The 17,906-nt window shown below is 45.1% G+C and overlaps 1 protein-coding gene across 4 annotated transcripts in view; it reads right to left on the bottom strand.

Annotated features, from left to right (window-relative positions):
* DPP6 (dipeptidyl peptidase like 6) overlaps nt 1-17,906 on the bottom strand; it is a 539,077-nt gene that overhangs the window by 236,775 nt on the left and 284,396 nt on the right. The window contains exon 1 of one of the 4 annotated variants that reach the window (XM_064433267.1): nt 10,286-10,763. The exons of the other annotated variants lie outside the window; for them this stretch is intronic. Within the exon in view, the coding sequence (XP_064289337.1) occupies nt 10,286-10,342 (57 nt within the window). The 5' untranslated portion in view covers nt 10,343-10,763. Of the gene's footprint in view, nt 1-10,285; nt 10,764-17,906 lie in introns of those variants that run through there. 4 annotated transcript variants of the gene reach the window in all.

Below are 17,906 nucleotides of genomic sequence, written 5' to 3'. Positions count from 1 at the left end.
CTTTCCAGGGCTGTTTCAATCAATTTCTCCTTGGACTTTTCTGTCCCATATTTTTGCAACTGCTCTTTATCTAGCTTGTTTAGCTTGTTGGAATAAACCTTCCAATTATACCAGGACTTGCAATGGCAAAGTCAACCACTGATGTAATCCATGTTAAACCATGTGTTGTACCTTATGAGGAAAACACCATGGAAAATAAATCAATTTAATGCAACTGCACCCTCCAATGATTAAGCCTACAACAATTAATATCAAATCCTTGCTAGATTCAATGGATCAGCCTTCTCTGCAATGTTTGTAAATTAACTTTTAAATCACAGATATTGGGACATGAAAATTAGAAAAAGGAAGGTTGTTAGTATATTAGATTCAAGTAAACCGTGATGTGCCAGGGATTCTTAAGAAGAAGCAAAGTTGAAAAATAAATCTCCTGCTTTAAGGACTAGTTAATGCTTATCACATTCACTGCAATGACATCTGCAAAATCTCAAATTTAGGTAAAAAAAAAAGAAGTTTTGTGATGCTTCCCCACCTTGAAGTCCTTTTTCTCTAACACCACCATATCTCAGAGTAATAACAACCATGAAGTTTTTCCTTACTACATCCTTCAAGCTATATAATCTGATTTTTCATGTATCATCCCATGCCTCCTCTCTCTCATTTAATGTGGGCTACTTCGCAATGTGTTTTTCCTGTCCATCCTTGAGTTTCTTTCTGTCAGTAGGCACAAAATGCTGCAAGTGCCTTTGAAAATAACCTGTTTGCTCCTGGCCATGAAAACAGAAAAATGAAAGTGTGAGGCTCTCAGCACACTTAAACACAGTTACAACTGAATGTACCATTTGTTAATTCCAACAACCACATTAAGATTAAGTATCAGACCCCTTTAAACCCAACACAGAAAGAGTTGAGTGGTTGGTCACAGTGTGTGGTTAAGCTAAATTAATGACCCAAAATGCATTCCACATAATATGCTATTATATGTTTATTACAGTATCTCTGACAGTCTAAATTAACAATAAATTAAAGTCTAAGTTGTGATTTCACTTTTGACAATATCTTACTACAACTAAGTCTTAAATATCTGCACTTGGCCACAGACGTAACTGAAGGTAATGGAGTCAAAAACTGCAGACTAATTGCTTCAGATGAAGCCTTATTATCTCTCTAATTTCAAGCTTAGCAGCAGTTAAGCAGCAATAGAAATTTCTTTAGCCAAAGCATTGTGAAACTTTATGTAAAATTTACTTTCATTTTATCTGTCTTATGATGTTATAAACAATAAAAGTAACAGCCATTTGTTTTCAGACCAAAAAAGGATGTTAAGGTGAAGGGTTAAAAAAAACCAAACAAACAAACCAAAGACAACAATTCAGCCTTCAGATCTGCTTGTTTTTTGCTATTTCATTCAAACTGATTCTCTTCCCCTTTCTAATGGCTTTTTGAATGTTCTTTTAACTTGTAAGCTCAGCTCAACTCTTCAAAACTGTTTCCTTCAGTGTCTCACACCCTCCTTGATCATGAGACACGCTCAGGGCTTTGTTCCCTGCTCAGCTTAGACTTGTGTGTTTATGGAGGTGAAATGAGGGCACGAGGCTTTGCCACCCTGGGGTGGGTGGTGGGCTGAAAGGGACACCCCAAGCCTGAGGGGCAGCAAAGAGATGATGTCTGGATGCTCCTGCTCCCTTGGTGACTCACCAGGATCCCACCACTGACTCTTCTCCATCCCAGCACCCACCAGCTCTAACAAAACTGGCCCATCCTCTGCCTGTGATAATCTGCATTTCAGCTTTTTTAAGGTGGTTGTTTTAGACAGGGAAATGCTCCTCCCTCACCAGCAAAGCAAGGAGGTTGTCCCATCCTTTCCCCAGCCTCTCCTGCCAAGGCCATTAGCCCAGAGGCACGTCCCCAGGTGCTGGCACTGCAGGGCCATTTGACAAGACAAGATCCCAAAGCAGAGAGCCCCTGTTATGCTTCTGTGAGCAGATGTTGATCAGCAGTCTAGGGCAAAACCCTCTCTGAGAAATTATGGTCTAAATGCACTTTTCACCTGCAATTTCTTTCACAAAATTGTATCTCATAATAGTAATAGCCCTACATTTCTTGCCACTGAGCATTTATCATGCAGACAGCACACAGGCTGTCTCTCAACAAAAAGCTTCAGTCCAGCAGCAGCAAGGGCAGAGGCAGTGAGGGCACTCAGGGACAGGGAGTACAAGGGAAAATGAGAGAAGCAGAGCCCTTTCCCTGAGCAAGAGGGGGACCTTGACCATATTCTCTCTCTTGCTGTTTTGGGAATCTTTTTCCCAGCTGGCAAAGACAGCTGCTGCCTTTCCCCCACCATACCCCTCACACAGGAAAGAAGGTCATGTCTCTGGTTACTGTGTTATTTAATTATTTGTTTTGAAGGCAGGGTGTTTCTGAATGGAACAAGTTTATCTGAGAGCTGGCCAAAATAAACTCCTCCTTGCTGCTTTGCTCAAGGCAGGGAGGTGAACAAGGCCCTGAAGCTCCTTCCTCCACAAGCATCTTTCATCACCAAATCCAATCCTACTTGTGTTGTAATTCCCATAACCAGACCAGAGAGTTAATAGTCACCCTCTAGCCCCCTCACCATCTCTTCTCTCATGAGTCACAGAAAAGTTTCCTAATATCAGCAGTTTCCTAAATTTTATACAGTAAAGGATTTTATATAGTGAAGAATTTTCACTAATGGAGATGGGAAGTAACTATGTCCTCTCTGCTGCCATCACACTCAAGAGCTTCCAGCAACTTCCACAACTGTTTTCAGGGCTTTCTCTCTACACCAGACCCTGGGCTACAGCCTTGGCTCATCCCCTCATCCTGACTTTTAGGAAGATGCTCTCCATCAGCCTGCCCAGCACCAAACTTCAGCTTCTGGCTTCCATTTCTGAAAGGCTTTGGTTTAACCTATGACCACACATATCCTTGGCTCATCATCCCCCCACTTACATTTCCATTTAACCTCTCTGGCTCCCAATTATACTTCAGTATTTCTACTGAAAAAAAATATTAATTACTCCTTTTCGAAAAGGTCTCTGTATGATGCAATGGGCAGGTGAAAGATGCATCTCCATCTTACCTTTAAGTATAAAATTGCTTCAAGTTCCCAAAATCTTAGAATCATACAATTCTGTGCATTATCTCTCTCTCATTTGCAAGTTTGCTTATAACTGTCTCAAGTCCTGACAGCATTTACTTTTATCTTGATATTTTTTCTGCTGAAATTCTTATTCATATCTAAACCTTCAGAATGAGTTTTAACTTCCAGGCTTTCTCCTGTGACCCTTTTCCTATATTCTCCAAACATCAAGAAGTGCATCTCTCTGATATCTCAGGTACTTGTGCAGCCTGAGTTACTATGGTATCTCAGAACTCCATATTTCACATGGCTGTCCTCAGGAGACTCCCAGATATTTTCCCCCCCCCAATTTTAGGCAACATGGACTATCTCAGCAGAAGAGAAGCTGCTGACTGCCACTAAGGATCCAACACTCTTGCTCAAAGCCACAGTGGGTGTCTGCACACAGGAAGGACTGAGTTCCATACTCCACAACTGAGTTGTCATTCAAAGCCAACCAATAAACCCACTCAAAATTTGGCACTAAATCAGAAATTCATATCAACTTGTCTTTCCATTCTTGACCACCTTCACTGATTTCAAATACAGTCTCTCTCCAAATTTATGCTTAACAGAGGTTTCAAACTTGCTGAAGGCACTCCTCTCACAGTTAGTTCTTCACATCTGCACTTTGAAGGAGTGCGCACTTTCCTGGTCCATTGCTGCTGGCACTCTCCTTTCTCTGATTCTATTTCATTTACTTAAATCCAACTTAAGAATCAGAGGGGACAGAACAGAAAGGTGAAAGAAAAGATGAAGGGGAAAAAAACGGACAAAAGATCAAAAAATATGAATGTAAAACATACAGAATATACTGTGTTAAAAAATAGACATTACTGTGCTCTACATAATTTTAAAAGTGCTGCCTTCTCTCACATCATCCAAAGCAACCAAGATTCACCACAACTTAATGCCTGATAAAGATCACAACGAAGCAGCATTAAAGAACTGAAAGCAGGTGCAACCACTGTTCATGAAATGCCTGTAGCAATGCCCAGCACTGCTAATGGACCACAGCTGGAATGACACATCAAATTCTGTAGGAGTCTGGTGGCATTCAAACACATCCCCATGACCCCAGATCAACAGTGAACTTCAGAGGCAGATTATTCTGCCCTTATCCAACAGCAAAAAAATTATATATATATATATTTAATGGGAAAGAATGGAACCCAGGTCACCTCTGCCAGGAATGGAGGGAGCAGCTGTACCAAGGACAGTGGCAGAGCACATTCCACTTGGTCAAGGTACAAAGAGCATGCAAAATTTACACAATCTTAAGCAGCATCTTGTAGAAATGTATGAACTTTAGAGCTCATGTGGCCTTCCAGAGACCTTCCAGAAGCACTTCTACTTCAGCACTGGATACTGAAAAGGCTTTTCTGCAGCCTCTTGTTTTGAGACTCCAGTTTTACACCAGACATGTTCCTTTCCACCTCTGTCTCTCCCTTCCCATCTCTTAGCTGACTGCATTCCTTGTGGCAAACTAATAGCTAGAAAAGACTGCCAGTTTGATGCAATTCCATGGTCTTGAATACAGTGTTCTCAGGAGTGCTATTACAGAAGTTTAATCTCTTGAGGAATAGATCAGATACCATTAAGAGAATGAAAAATTATTCTCTATGATTCCTGGAGAAAGCCTGTGTTGGGTATAAAATAAGACATGTCATTTAAAGAGTTGCTATCAAGGAAAAAAAGTATTCTTTCATATGAATAATTTTATTTTTAAAAAAATTATGCCCCCAAACGGCAAACAGTTCCGTTAAAAACTACAGAAACCTATTGTTTTCTATGCAAATCAGAGCTTACTCCTTTTTCCCTTCTCTTTGGCAGACACCTTCCCAAAGTGCATTGCCCCTGATTTCTGCACAGCTGTAATAACCTGAGCCAGGATATTGCAATGAGAATGAGGGACTCCCGCAAGCAGGGCCTCACCTTTGGGATGTGACAGGTTTCAGCTCCAGCCAGGAATGTAGGAGCTCTCCTGTCACAAGTCACTGAGATAACACACTAAATTAGCTCATCTCCCAGGAGACTCACTCCCACCTGTTCAACAGCTCCAGGCCAGGCTCCTTTCAGCCCAGTGCAGGATCTGGGCACCTCAGAGGCATTCCATGGTGCTATTCCATTCCTCTGCATGGATTCTGTGCCACTGGGATGCTGCACTGGGGAGTCTGACTGTGCCAGATAATGGCTCTGTGAATCAGAGCTTTCTTGTGAATTCACAGCTCAATCTGCTTACAAACATTCAGTTAAACTTCAAACCTTGCTAAAAAAGACAGAGGGTTCAGCAGTGGCTCTTTGTGGTCTAGCATACAACAGAAATATATTGACAAATAAAAGGGCAAAGTCCCTTCCCTGCTTCAAAGAGATAAAATTCACAACTTATAATTCACCACTGTACACCGCTGCCTGTTTACAATGTGAAGGGATCTTGCACTCTTTGGACATAATTTGTATTGCTCATGTGCTGTAGGGAGGCTTTGTTGTCACAGAGGATCAGGATTGTTGCATTCTTTCATGCGAAGCGTGTACAACCAACCAAGACATTTGGTACCCAGGGGCAGTGATTTTCTGGACAGCAGCCGAGTGAGCAGAGAAGATCTGGAATGATTTTAAGTCACACCTCAGAGGAAAAAAATATGTATACATGTATAAGGATATCTTTGGATACAGGAATGTAGCTCACATGGAGTTATGTTTGTTTGACTTCTAGTCCTTCTGTTCCTTTCAGAACTGCACTACTGACCAAATCTCTCAGTTGTACACATCTACCATGCTCCCACTCACATTTATAGTAGACTCAGAGTACAGAAACTGGCTTCATTTCAGATGATGCTTAGAGAGAAGATGCTGAACAGCTACTAAAGAACATGCACACCAGTCTGGAATGCGTTTGAAATAATTCCCAATCAAAAATATATGTTTGGGATCTCAGTATCATCTCTTTGACCCTCACAGGGTGGGTACATACCACTTCCCAGTGTGAGCACATCCATATTTTTTTAATTTAATCTACTCTGGGAATGAATTAACAGCACATGATTCAGTTCACAATGATAGAGAACATTTACGACCTTGCAGGAAGACAGGGATTGGCATTCCCAGGTACAGAAATCCCAGAATTACCTGAATTAAAACAACACAGGGGGCATGTCTGCATAATTCAGCTGAAGTGCACACTTAGCTTCTTATTTGGATAAAGTTACACAAGTAGAGGCACCTTTCAGCATAGTATATTAGATACTCCAACTGCACTCACTCCTCAAGATACTACAGGCTATTTCTGTGAAGTAGAGTGGCAGGGGAACATTAGCAGCATGAAATATTAATCTTTCCATCATTTTGTTCTTGAGTCTGGCCTAGGTTTTCCAAGTAAAATGTGTTCTCTTTCCACTTGAAGACACCACACCTCTTATTTGGAATTCCAGCTGTTCTGTAAAATTCAGAATTGATTACCTTAATGACAGCTAATAGGCAGAACTGTTCTATTGATCTGATTCCACTCCTCCTTGGAGCCCACTTCAATAAGACAGCCCTCAAGCTATTTTGTCTCCTCACTTATTTTTTGGTCTTTTACATGGATTCCATGCAGTCATTAACAACCTTGTCTAGGACACGAGCACATTTCAGAAGAGGATCTTGCTCCCCATAAGCCCTTGACAGTTCTTCTCTACACAGCAAAAGAAATGAGAACAATCCTTATCCTCAGTGTTCAAATACCCAATTAACCAATCAACCCTTTAAATATGTTTTATAAAAATTGTTCTCTGAGAATCTGTGATCTTGTTATACTTGATGTGCTGACTCACTTTTTAAAATATTTAAAAGACTCATTTTAGCATTATGCCTGTTACCACATTTTCATTAAAAAATCAGCCTCCTTATCTTTATATATGACTGCAGAGCTATTTGCAATCCCAAAGGCCATTAAAAGTAGCAAGAATTGGGCTAAACTAAGATAACAAATTTACAGGCTTATGTTAAAACTCAGAGCTCTTCAGCATGTATAAATAGCCAGAGCATTGTCAGAGCACTTGACCTGCTGTTGCTATTTTCTTCCCCTTTTTTAATGGAAAAGTGTTTTAATGGCATATCCACACACCCAGCTAACAAACCCAGAGGGGGAGAACAAGATTCTCTAGTCCTGTGAGCCAGATCCTGAGTCTATCACTGTCTTTGCCACGCACTCCTGAGCACTGGGTTGAGCAGGAAGCAGCTGTGCTGATGGTGCACTGCACTGTGCCCAACTCCAGCCCTCTGAACAAGAAACCACAGCTGCACCAGGAGCAGCCAAGGCACCAGAGGCACCACGTCCAACTCACATCTTGATCAAGCAATCACAGCTTGACAGTAACAGACAGCATTACTTATCACTTACAGAATGTTCTCTGTACATGATGTCCAAAAGACTTAGAGTTCAGACCCATGAGACAGATAAGCAAGGAGATAAATGACTGGAATTCTGAGCAGTTTAACTGGCATGGAGGTGAGCAGCATTGCTTATCAGAAAGGAATTGTATAGAAACATTTTTAATTACCTAAGGAAGAAAGGGATTGCCTGCCTTCAGCAGCTGAAGCAGTGCTTTGCTTATCTCCACATCCCAATCATTTTCTAATTATTATCATTTTTGGAAATCTCAAGACAGAACACAACTTCATTTGCATATATAGACACACGAGTCTAAAGTAGATTTTTAAATTTATGCCTGCAAAGCTTCTGCAGGTGTTTTCAAACTTTCCCCACCCTGTTCCTGCAGTGTGTTTTCATGGCCAGCTTCTGTTTGGGTTAGTGTGGTAGGACACAGCACAGATTGAAGCCAACTGTGACACTTGCTTGCCTCTGGATCCAGGGAATGTCACAGCAAGGAACACAGAAAAGGGATGGACAAAATCTCTTACGACAGCAGCAGCTGCTACTGAAAAAGACTCAGTTCTCTACAGCCAGTCCAGCACTTTGCCTTCAATTTTTCTCTAAGCTACATTTTTCAGTTTCTTGATCACTTTTAAGAAAGGAAAAAAAGCTCAGTAATTCTTGATATGCATAAGCCTGGAAATAGAATTTCAGCTAGAAATAGAATTTGAATAGAGCCTTTTTTCAGTTATGAACAGTTTTAGATAAAATAAGGGTTTAGATCTGCTTTTGGTGTTGGAAGATAAAAGTGCACTCAAATCAATAGACAGAGATTGGATTCAGCCCCCCGCTGTCAAGCCATTTTACTAATAATGTATTGTGAAAACAATAAAAGAAATGATGGCAGTGAGCAAAGTTGCTCACAGACTCAGACATTAATATTCATCAATATGATTGATATTTATATATTCTTGATATTTCTATTTCATGCTCACACTAGGGCAGAGCTGAGAGAGCACGTACTTCCAGAATATTTAAGTGTACCATATGGGTATAATTGCAATTCAGCCAGTTATGGAATATACTCAATCAAGATTCTGCATATACTAAAGACCTATTCTGAGCATTTTGTACTTCATATAGGAAAGACATGGCATGCCAACAGCAAAATGGCACTAGGCAGGTAACACTACTTGAAACAAAACCACCTCTGCTTTATAAAAATGCAGCATATACTTCTTGACTTACAAAACTTAACACTTTGCACAGCTTTAAAAAGAAGGAAGGGACAGCCCCATAGCCCTGTTCACTCAGAAAAGGCACTTATAAACCCCTGCCTCCCAGAAACACAGGTAGACTCATTTTAATCTGCAGCAAACAGTGACAAAAATATATATTCCAAAAGCATTGAAGAGACAAGAGAAGTCCAACACCTGCAAGGTTAGATGAAGGCATAACCCCAAATATCAAAGTTGTTTTCTTATTGTTTTCTCTGAACCATTGAGCCTGTGTGTTTTGGTCATTGGTATAATGTCACCCTGAAAATGCAGATTATATGATGCTGTTTGTGGTGCTTAGTGTCTTCTCATGCTCCTTCCTTCCCTAAAATACTGTACCAAGAAAAAAAAAAAAGAAAAACAATACGTGAGGCTCTCAGCCTATCACTCCAGGAAGAACTATTTTAAGAATTAATTTGTGCCCTGAGAGATCTGTTTAATTTAGCCTCCTGTGCTGTCCTAACCAAAGATTAAAGTGGAGAACTTCCAATGTCTTAAGGAGATGAGGAACAACTGCAGAACTGGAGGGTGTGGGCTCCACCTCAGTGCCCCAGGCATGGGTAGGGGAAGGTGGGGATGAGGAGAAGGGAGATGTTGATGTGCCAGTGCCCCCAGAGCCCAGGAACCTTCCCCAGCCTCAGCTGGAGCTCCGAGATCGCAGCCAGACTTTCCCTTATGCCACCACTTCCTAACTCTGCCCATCCTTTACAGCTGAGGATGAATCTCTTTTTTTTCCTGCCACCCGCTGCTTTTTAGACAGGGAAAGTTTTGACTTCATTCCATCCCAGTAAATGCAGGCAGAGAGGAATATCCTCCAAAATACAGGCTTGAAAGAGAAAATGAAATCTTTAACTTTCTACCTTTCCAGAAACACATAAAGCACCTACCAAGAGAAATAAATTTAACCGAGTTCAGATATGCTGTGAGCACAGCAATTTGCCCCAAAGCCAGTAGGAGTTTTGCCTACTTGCAGCTGCTTTTTGCCCCCCCTGCCATCCCTGCTTGCTCGTGCACAGCCTGGGCACACGCTGTACCCTGAAGTGCCCCTCCAAGACAATGCCAGGCAAGAAAAATTCACTGAAAGTGCATGACAAATTCAGAAGCTGAACACGACTTTTACAATTTTATATCTATCTGCAGAGGGGATTTTAAATACCCTTGCCCCCTTCTTCCAGTGAGAAAGGGCCTCCATCCCAACATACTCCCCCTCCCAGCACACATGTAAGGAACAAGTTAGAGAACAAACCTCTACAGCCTTCAGCAAGAGGTACAGGCTGTTAAATTAGCACAATTTCAGCTTTCCCCCCAAATCTCCACACACACCGAGAAGGCAGACCTTGAACCCAGCTACACAGCACTTCCCTCCTGCCACTGGCTGGTGACTCAGTTGACAATTTTAAAACACACAGCAGAAAGATTTTTAAAAAAATAAATCATAATAATCATACAAGAAACACAAAGCTACACATTGCAAATCTGTATCTCTTTGAAATTGAGGAAAATAAGCATTACCTGGTCTTGCTGTTGGGCTTGTTTCCCTGATGCATTTTGCTCCTTGGCTGTAGTCATGCTCACCTATTTGTGCCCACTGCAGTGGCAAACAGGATTTTACTCTGTGTGTGTGTGTGTGTGTGTAAGCTTGTCTGTGTGTTCAGACATACACGCACACACACACACACACACAAAGACTAAAGGGATACGGATGAGTAACTAGTCCATCACTTAATCACCAGCTGAGAAATTTCCCACCCCCACAAAAAGAAATAAATAAAAATGCAATGTAAAAAAGCACTAGTCTGGCTGTCTTCCCCCTTGAGCCTCTAAAATAAAAGCAGAAGCAGGAGCAGAGAGAAGGATGCTGTGGGGGCTTCTTCAATTAGCAACAGCCTCTGCAATCGTCACAGAAACAATGATAACTGCTTGGCAACCAGCAACTGGCAGCTCGGAGCCGGAGGCAGCGATGTGGTCCTCGCTCCCTCCCCACCTCCACGGCGGCCGCCCGCGCCTTGCGCATGCACCGGGCTGGCGGTGCGGCTCGCAGGGATGTGCGCGCCCGGCGCTGCTCCATCCCCCTCCCGGAGCGGCGCCGAGCGGGGCCGCTGCCCCGTCCCGCATCCCCCGCATCCCCTCTGCCCGTCCCGCATCCCCGATGCCCCGTCCCGCATCCTCCTCATCCCCTCTGCCCGTCCCGCATCCCCGCTGCCCGTCCCGCATCCCCCGCATCCCCTCTGCCCGTCCCGCATCCTCCTCATCTCCGCTGCCCGTCCCGCATCCCCTCTGCCCGTCCCGCATCCTCCGCATCCCCTCTGCCCGTCCCGCATCCCCGATGCCCCGTCCCGCATCCTCCGCATCCCCTCTGCCCGTCCCGCATCCCTGCTGCCCGTCCCGCATCCCCCGCATCCCCGATGCCCCGTCTCCCATCCCCGATGCCCCGTCCCGCATCCCCTCTGCCCCGTCTCCCATCCCCGCGGGGCCGCGCACCCGCGGAGTTTCTGGCAGGCGCGCTCTCGTCTTCTCGCAACTTGCGGAGGCTCCGTCAGTGCCCGGCTCTGGGGCAGAGCCGTGCCAGGGCAGTCGCTACCCAGCAGAGCCGTGCCCAGCAGAGCCGTGCCCGGCAGAGCCGTGCCCAGCAGAGCCGTGCCAGGGCAGTCGCTGCCCAGCAGAGCCGTGCCCAGCAGAGCCGTGCCAGGGCAGTCGCTGCCCAGCAGAGCCGTGCCCAGCAGAGCCGTGCCCAGCAGAGCTGTTCCCAGGGCAGTCGCTGCCCAGCAGAGCCGTGCCCAGCAGAGCCGTGCCCAGCAGAGCCGTGCCAGGGCAGAGCCGTGCCAGGGCAGAACTGCTCCCAGGGCAGTCGCTGCCGCCCCGCTGCCAGCGCGGCTCCCGAGGATGCCCCGCTCTGCCGGGATGAAGCGGCTTCCCAGCGATGGGGCGCAGCGAGCTGCCCCCTCACTGCCCAAGGGTGAAAGGTGGCCCCAGCCTCCCGCAGCCCCCTCCATGTCCCCGGTGTGCGTGTCTGCTGTAGCGGTGCCATGTAGGTCACGTTGCAAGGTGACACGCGGGCGCGCGTTCCCTGCTGCAGCTCGCTCCCTGCGGCTTCTGTGCCATAGCAGAGATCTCTCCGACACATCAGAGCTGTCAGAGGAGCCTCCCGAGGCCGCTCGCCCACCTGGCTGTCACTGGGAGGGTGACACGGGGTGTGACGGGCACGAGGCACAGAGCGAGAGCCACGCTCCGGGAAGGAGCCCTGGCAGGAGTGGACAGAACTTAGAGCAGCGCTGTTCGGTGTTTGCTCGGGACTGATGGGCGTTCTCACTCATCCCAGCACCTGGTGACACGAAAATGCCACGTTTGCTGCCTCTCCCATCTTCACCTCCCACCCAGCACGGCCAGGATGGAGCCCAGAGCTGTGCTCGGGGCTGTGGTGCTGTGTAAAGCTAAATGTTCTTCTCTCACTCACGTGGTGCTGGGATCTCGGCTGAGTCTGCTAAGGAAAGGGAACGTCACAGTGTTTATCTGTCAGGGAAGTGATTATGCCTCATTTGATCCCCAATTTTACAGCACGGGTTTATTATACAAGGTCACATTCACCAACACCATTGCAGTCAATATCTCCTTACACATGGGATAATTTGATCCTTGTTTCAGGAACAGATCAACAACAGGCCAAGTTTCCCTAAAGATATCTACAAGGCACCACTCAGACTTCCTAACTGTTTCTTCATTTTCACCATTACATTCCCAGGAGTTCATAGGAGCCATGACATAAAAGATCTGCAACACAGAATTGTGCTGGTAGTAAACTGGACAATCTTGCCTTTTCCCATGTGCCACAATCCAGGCAACAGCTCATTTAAAAAATAAGTGAATAGCACCTCTCTAACAAGAAACAATAATTTGCATTCAAATCTAACAGCCTGTGTTGATTTCTTGCTGAATTATACTCTGACACAGTCCTAGCTTACATTGCAATTCCATCTCTTTAGTCCCCATAGTTTAAGTCCCAGTATTTTCTAAATGTTTACTGTGAGGTTATTGTTCATACATTTTCCCCAGCCATCAGAACAAAATTGTTTTCAAGGTTTTATATAAGTGGATCAGTTTGAATTTTCCAATTGGCTTGGTCTACTTTTCTACCTGTTGTGAGTGGTAATGAAGGCTTGCTTTACTACACACTTCTGCTATTTTTCTTTCCAAGAGGAATTCAAATAAAACTGTATTTGGAATTGGTGTGTTGGTTTGTTTTTTGGGTTTTTTTTGGTTGTGGGATTTTTGTTGTTTAGTTGGTTGTTTTTTATTTTACTCCTCCACTGTACATGGTGGAAATTTCTGCAAAACAGATCCCTTTTTAAAACATGGGCCATTCACTGTGTCCCTGACCCCTCAGTACCTACACTGGCAATCCCTGAACTTAATTGCACTGCACGCCCTCCCCCTGCAGATTCAATTCTTTCACAGTTAACAAGTTAAGACAGTTTTCACTGTTGTTCTGGAAATGGCCACTCTCCCTTACACTGTAGATTTTTTTCCCCACTAAGCTTGTTGTTGGACACAGAAGAAGTTAATTGTGCTAATTAGTCCAGCAGTTAGCTATGCAAATGCATGTGGCTGAGCCTCATTACATGGATGCATTAGGAGGCTGCTGACTGCATCTCCCAGTGCTTGGCACAGCCACCCCAGTGTTTCTGAAATGCCTCGGTCTCCCTGCCTGGCTGTACCTCCTTGTCACCCCTGACCAGGGCAGGGTGTGACATCCCCTCAGATGCCACCAGCTGCTCACTGCCTGAGGATGTGGCAGCAGGGGCAGTGACATCCTCCGGCTCTCTGTCACCCTCCTGCCTTGATCAAAGGGGTTCTGAGGTTGCCAAACACCTCCTGGGGAGACACTGGAGGAGGAGCAGTGGCCACTGCCATTCAGAAGTGCTTACTAGTCACAGGCAGAGAATAATCTCACACATTAGCTGGATGAGGCTGTCCCTCCTGACCTCTGAGCTGTGTTAGGGTACCAATGCTATTGCTTGGCTCAGTCATTCCTGATGAAAGATTAACACAGCCCTATCAAAGGACAAGAATCTGAACGTGCCAAAGCCAGCAGGCAGAAGGATGGGTCCCAGACAGCCCCATCTGGGGCATGGCAGGAGGCACTGGCAGGCAAGGACCCTGGGAATACAACCTTCCCATTCATCCATCCCCCTCCACAACATCCCACCTGATCACAAGGATACAGGGAGCAGGCTGTTACTCCCTGCCAGGCTCAAGTATCCAACAGGCTGTTCAACCTCTACTACCCACACCTGAAACATGTTTGTCCCCACTCCCTGCCCATGCCACGGGAAGGTGTCAATCTCCAGACTCACTCCCTGCCCACACAAACTGCATCTCTGCCATGAGCATCCTCCATCAATCCATGTGGTCCACACTGTGCCACCACTGGGACAGCTCAGGAGCACTCTGAGCACTGAGAGCTCTCCTCATTAACCAAGATGCATTTTCAAAATGACAGCTACAATCACATGAATGCCATCCCCATGCTCGACAGCAATCACCTCCTCAGGCCCCCCAGCAGGACAGAGCCAGCTCCCTCCCATGAGGAGAGGAACCAGCAACAGGTGACAGGAGCTGTTCCAGCTTCTCCACCCATCTTCACCCAGAGTGCTTGTTTCAACAAAATTATGCAGCACTGCAGTAATACAGATAATTTTTAATTACCTTGTTACAAATTAGTCACACATGTCCTAGAGCATTTTCTGTTAGAAGGAAAGTGCTTCATTCTCCCGAGACTGGCAGGAACAAGATTGTGGTCTGGGATCATTCTTAAAATTCTCCTTGGAGTTCACATAGTCACCACAAAGCTTCTTCCTGCTCAAAGATTGTTGAAATCCTTGAACACTGCAAAGAGGAACGAATGTTCCAGTGGCTCTGGAGGATAAGGTGGAACAAAAGCTCAAACTGTCATCACCACAAAGACTTGTGAACTCCTAGGAGCTAAAGCACAGCAACCTTTTTTATGATGAAGCATTACAGCAACATGTGATAGAAAAGGAGCGGTTTGTTACTTCTCCCATACATTTTTAAGCAGATCAGGGTACAAGGCCATCCTTGATTCTGGCCTTCCCTGGCAGCAGAGGTGTCTGGATACAGAGCAGCTCCTTCATGGGAAGCAGCCATGGGCTCTCAGGAGCCAGTGCAGAGCACTCCTGCTCCTTGTGTGTTACAAAAGCCAGACCCACCAGAAGCCTGAGCTCACAGTGAGCCCTGCAGCTGCACACATCTGCTCCAGGGAGCACAGACTGACGGGAGATAGCAGCAGCAGCAGCAGGTACAGTTAGCGGATGCAGAGCCCTTCTGCTCCACTGAAACCTGGGGTTTTAGCTGTACCACACTGGGTTATTTATTCCCAGGATGAATAAATAACCCAGTGTGGTACAGCTAAAGCCACAGCAAGGAAGTTGAAGCCAGTGGGCAAAGTGGGTAGAAATTAATTCTACTTGATTAACCATACATTTGGTCAGTCTGCTAATGTACTTCTTTCTCCAGATAATGACCAGATCCCACGGAGTTAGATCTCTGAAATTTTGGGGGGGTCGAAGCCATTAGTACCATTAGAATTTGGGGTGCAGTAATGTGTTACCTCCAGCAGAACACACCATGTGGTTTTGTACATTCAGCCTCTCTGAGCTTCACACTTGCTGACAGTTCCCACTGGTTTGGCTGATTTGCTGTCAATTCAGGAAAGACACAATGCCCAGGAAAGCTCATGGCATGAGAAAAATCCACTCAGAGGTATGTTACAAAGGAAAAGATGTGAGGGCTACATGGTTTTAGGACAGTTCTATAGGTAGTAGACATTTTAAAGAAAACTCAGGAAGAGGGAAAGACTCTGCCAGCTCAGGCATCCACTATGAGAAAGGTGAGATAAGCCTTTAAAAATGCTGCAGCCACGGATTTTAGCATTCAGTCATTGGAAGGTTGATCAATACTGGCCCACAGGATGCAAGGGGAACAGTGCTCAGTGTGTGTCGGTGCTGCTGTCCAAGGTGTGGAGGCAGCAGGGTGACAGCTCCTGCAGCAATGGTGGGAGAAAGTCTCCCTGAACAATGCTCTTCTAGAACCAGCAACATACTCCAGAAAAGATAAATCCACTCAATCTCCACGACTGATAAAATACCTTTGGTGCCCTATTGCACCACCATTCCAATTTTCACAGAGAAATTCCAACAGGAACAAGAGGGAAGGGGCCATAAAAGTAAAGATGTCCATGGTCCCAAGATGTGCCAGGGCATGCTGGTGACCAGCTACCCCTCCTCAGTCCCAGTGCCAACATCTCACCCACAAAACAAGCAATGGCACAGCCCCTCTCCTTCTGGACCTGCATGGCTCAGATGCAGTGAGTCAGAGGGGGCTGTGCCTCCTCTGCAGATCCCTCTGGAGGTCAAGGGCTCCTCACACTGAAGATGCCAAAGAACAGAAAGCTGTAAACCCATGAGGGCTGCATGGTTAGAAGCTCTTTTTACAGGAGTTTGTGCTTTAGATGCTTCAGAAGCAGGCAGACATTCTGGCTGCTCCTTCTGGAGATTTCTGTTCTGTGCTCATCTGAATGAGCTTTGGAGAGTGAGACTTTAATTTTGTTTTGTTCAGAAAGCACAGTTTGTGCCCTGCCCCTCTCCAAGAATGTGACAACACTAATATCACGTTATTGCACAGCAACGTCCCCAGTTGGAATTTGGAATTGGAAACGCTTAGTGGGAGATCAGCTGACATCAGCCCTACTCCTACAAAGGCTGCAGAGCATCTCTAATGCCTACACACCATCCCCAGCACTGCTTCTCATAATAGTTCCTATTAGAAGACCAAAAAACCACTTTAGTCTTGTTCCAAGTTAATCCCTACCTTTGGCACGATTTCTCAGTTTGTCAATGGGCATCCCAAAACTAATTTTATTATAAAAGAAAGGAAAATCTTTGGCCTTTAAGGATATGCACTAATTAGCTTTATCTTATCTATTACAAAAGAAAGGAAAATCTTTGGTCTTTAAGGATAGGCACTAATTAGTTTTATCTTGCATCAGCCCTGCTACTGTTGCCCCTCTCTGGTTGTCTCCAACATATTGGTTCTACCAAGGGTTAGTCATGGGAGAGTCTCTATGTCCAGAGGAATTTTCAGAGGCTCCACTGAGGAACTCTCTGTCTTGGGGATCCACTCAGATGGATGATTTTCCAGATTTCAGAGGTTCTGTGAAAGAACTGGAGGCAATAACAGATTATGAATATAGTTACAGTTAAAAATACATCACATTTCCATTACGCATGACCAAAGTCATTAAGAAAGCATGACCAAAATCATTAAGAAAGCAATCTGGTGTGCTATTTTCATTTAACAGATCAAATCCAGTTTGTTCAGTCAATGCCATTAATTAGTCATTTGCATGAATATCTGTTCCTACAGGGGATACACTTCAAAATGTTCCCACAAGTATGAGAACTCCTGCTATCTGAGACAGCAGGTGTGTGGCAGCAGGGGACACAGGGACAATGGGCATTGCAAGAATGACTTGTGTGGCTGCATAATAGTCCTGTGGTGTTGTTACTATTTGTCCATTACTAAAGCCTCACTAAGTTGCCTTTTCTTTTTTTCAATCTTGAGCAGAAGAAGGTGGTTCAAAATTATTATAATAGGTTGATTTGAAGCACTGTGTTCTGCTGCTTCTCATTTCTTGCTGCTGCTCCAAGTTCCAGGACCCCACAGTTCATGGTAAACAAATAAGACAACACGGGCATGCGAGCTGTGAAGAAGTCTGCTCTTTCATGCACAGCTAGAGCTGTTTTGCATAGCACTTTCCTGCCTGAATTGGAGTGTGTCCCTGGGGAACACAGCAGGTACTTGTGCTCTTCTCACTTCTGATTCTGCACCCACTTTGGTTTGCCTACCCTAAAGATCAAGTGTGACAGTCAGACTTTTCTATTGAAGTAGTTACTGTTCAAAAACATTACTTTTAATCCACTGTGGGGTTATTTTTTGAGTCAGTGTATATATTTTAATACATCATCCCAGTCTCAAAGGCAGGGGATGAGCAGTGCCGCAATTGTTTGATGCTGTGTTATCCCTGCAAGGAATACAGAACCTGCTGCTGGCTTTTCTC

The sequence above is a fragment of the Passer domesticus genome, chromosome 1, assembly GCF_036417665.1.
Source record: "Passer domesticus isolate bPasDom1 chromosome 1, bPasDom1.hap1, whole genome shotgun sequence".
In the NCBI taxonomy this organism is placed as follows: domain Eukaryota; kingdom Metazoa; phylum Chordata; class Aves; order Passeriformes; family Passeridae; genus Passer; species Passer domesticus.
This window is presented reverse-complemented; position numbering and strand designations above follow the sequence as displayed.